Source organism: Octopus bimaculoides, chromosome 9 (assembly GCF_001194135.2).
Source record: "Octopus bimaculoides isolate UCB-OBI-ISO-001 chromosome 9, ASM119413v2, whole genome shotgun sequence".
Taxonomy (NCBI): Eukaryota; Metazoa; Mollusca; class Cephalopoda; order Octopoda; family Octopodidae; genus Octopus; species Octopus bimaculoides.
In genome coordinates this window covers 4,407,864-4,410,730 of record NC_068989.1, presented here as the reverse complement: position 1 = coordinate 4,410,730, position 2,867 = coordinate 4,407,864, and the positions used below count along the sequence as shown (strand labels likewise).

Here is a 2,867-nt window from a genome sequence, read left to right as displayed (position 1 = left end):
ATATATATATATATATATATATATATATATATATGCATATATAACAATATACATATATGTGTATATGGAGACAGGGAGAAAGTGAGTGAATGAGTGAGTGAGAGAGAGAAAGGGAGAAATCCTTAACATTTAGATTATTTAATATTTGTCACCAAATAAGGAAGTAGACGCCAATTGTTATGATAATCATTTAACTTAATTTGCCGTTTTAAAAATCACTTTCATGTACTATTTTATTATTTTCTTTTGCCGCACTGCCGATGTGTTCATTAATACGACATCAACCAAAACTGCTTCGAATAAAACGATGCCAGCTCCATCATCAACAGGAGAAAAGAATGCAGAAACCAAGAACAGTTCTTACGTCATCGGAAATCTGTTCTCATTAGAGGAAGGCAATGAATTGCAACAGAAAGAACATGAATTTTGGCAAAACCTTCGATCTACACTTTTAGGCAATGATGTTAACCTGGGGTTAGCGAAGGCTGAACTTGGGGAGCGATTAAAACGATTACGAAACTACGCTTGGTGCGGTATGGTTGTCACCAATGTTTTGTGGCTGGCGATGCTGTCTGCGTTTTATATTGGCATTTCATCTCCTTTGTCAAGGCTAAACGTTTACGGTGTGATCAGTGGCGCCCTGTACGGCTTCACGCTTGTCATTCAGCTAATCGGCTTAACTGCTTTTCGTTTGGATTACTTATTACGGAAATTAGCTGAAAGCACGTACGGTCGCAAACTACCGTTTTGGGTGAATCAAAAAGAATAAAGATAACTGATTGAGGATATGAAATATATACATAATAGATACGACTGAGAAAATATCACTTTGATTAAAATTTATGAATGCTATAAAATGCCTTAATGTTTTATAAATTTTTGTAACTAGTATTTTTCGTGGAAGATTATGTTTTGAGTAGAAATCCAAGTTTCGATTTTTCTTTAATTTCTTTCAGAAAATAAGTATCATAAACCTCGTGGACTATTTTTCATGTTCTTTCCAGCACAAATTTGTAATCTTGTGTCCTAATATCAAATCAATATTGTAAATCTGGGTTTTATAATTAAATTCCAAATCATAGGGATGAAAGAAAATGTATTAAGAAATCATTAAATTCGATTCAGACAACTTTTCCTTCATTAATCTATAGAATCGAATAAATTTAGTGGACGATAACAAGAAAAAACATACCTCTGACGAGAGGATGAAAGGCAAAGTCGACCTCGGCGGAATTTGAACTCAGAACGTAACGGCAGACGAAATACCGCTAAGCATTTCCCCCGGCGTGCTAACGTTTCTGCCAGCTCGCTGCATTTTGCTCTGGAGCAACGTGAAATGAAGTGTTTTGCTCAAGAACACAACGCGTCGCCCGGTCCAGGAATCGAAACCACAATCTTACGATCATGATGCTGACACCCTAACCACCAAACCACGCGCCTCCACAGCATTCTACATCTGCTAACCTTTCCGTTTATCACGAACTCGCTTATCTTTACTCATGCAGAATCAGCCACTCTATATTGATGCCTTAGTATAACTATGGAGACAAATTTTGGCACAGGGCCAGCACTTTCGAGGGATGGGTAAGTCAATTACATCGACTCCGAAATGATGAAAAGTACAGCTGATTCCAACGGAATTTGAACTCAGAGCCTAAAGGTGTACGAAATGCCGCTAAGCATTTTGTCCGGCGTGCTGACGATTCCACCAGTTCTTCGCTTTCTCCGACGCAAAATAATAAAACCAAAGCAATTTCATGTTCAACATTTTTATTGTTTTTATCTTCTTTTTTCTTTCATTGAAATAATATATAGAATATTGTTATTAATATTTGTCAAAGTTTCATGGTTACATTGATTAAGTAACAAGTACTTGGAATATGTTAAGAAAAAACTCCAGCTTTTATGGTGAAAATGTCTCAGATTAAAAACAATAACAACAAAAGTAACAAAAGCTAATCCTGAATTTCCCGAGACAGACACCATCCCCATCATAACCATGAGGTATTTTTTCACATTTAGAGGACTGACCGCGTTTAAATTGGCCCAAATGTTTAACTGGGAATTATTTTAACGACCCACAGATTTTGAACCAAAAGGTGACTCGACGCGATTTAAATTTAGAACGTAAAAAAGAACTTAAATAAATAACAGAATTCCAGAAATGTAATGAAAGGCATTCCAGTCGTGACAATCCCGTCGATTGTATATAAGAAGCTACATTGTTCAAGACCAGCTTTATTTTTGGGGTGTGATTTGGGAGAGTTTTCGCTGCTATTTTCGAGAGGTTGAGCGACGACTAAATTATGTGTGTGTTTAGCAGACACTGATCTATCTGACAGTAAAAAAGAGATTCGTAGTAAGAAGGATGTTTGTAATACACACGTTTCTGTTGTTCATGTAAATATGATGAATTTCAAATAAGATTAAAATATGTAAAAGAAAGGTATAAAACTATAATAATAAACCTAATTTATTATGTATTAACGTTTTATTAACGTTTAGCAGAGGTTACAGCGTAACTGAAAGATTGAAAGTTTCGTGTGTTAACTCTTAGCAAAATTAATTATCTTTTCTACTCTAGGCACAAAACCCAAAATTTTGGGGGAGGGGGCCAGTCGATTAGATCGACCTCAGTACGCAACTGGTATTTAATTTATCGACCCCGAAAGGATGAAAGGCAAAGTCGACCTCGGCATAATTTGAACTCAGAACGTAAAGACATGAAACACCACTAAGCATTTCACCCGGAGTGCAAACGTTTCTGCCAGCATGTCACCTTGTTAGCAAACTTAATAATGTCTGATCAATGCTAACACACGAAACTCTCATCCCAATATTATATATATATATATATATATATATAT

At 35.9% G+C, this 2,867-nt stretch overlaps 1 protein-coding gene across 1 annotated transcript in view; it reads left to right on the top strand.

Moving 5' to 3' along the window:
* Nucleotides 1-770, top strand: part of LOC128248671 (uncharacterized) — a 27,519-nt gene extending 26,749 nt beyond the window's left edge. The window contains exon 12 of the mRNA XM_052970312.1: nt 315-770. Coding sequence (XP_052826272.1) covers nt 315-769 — 455 coding nt within the window. The 3' untranslated portion in view covers nt 770. The remainder of the gene's footprint in view (nt 1-314) is intronic.
* Nucleotides 771-2,867: the final 2,097 nt, after the last annotated feature.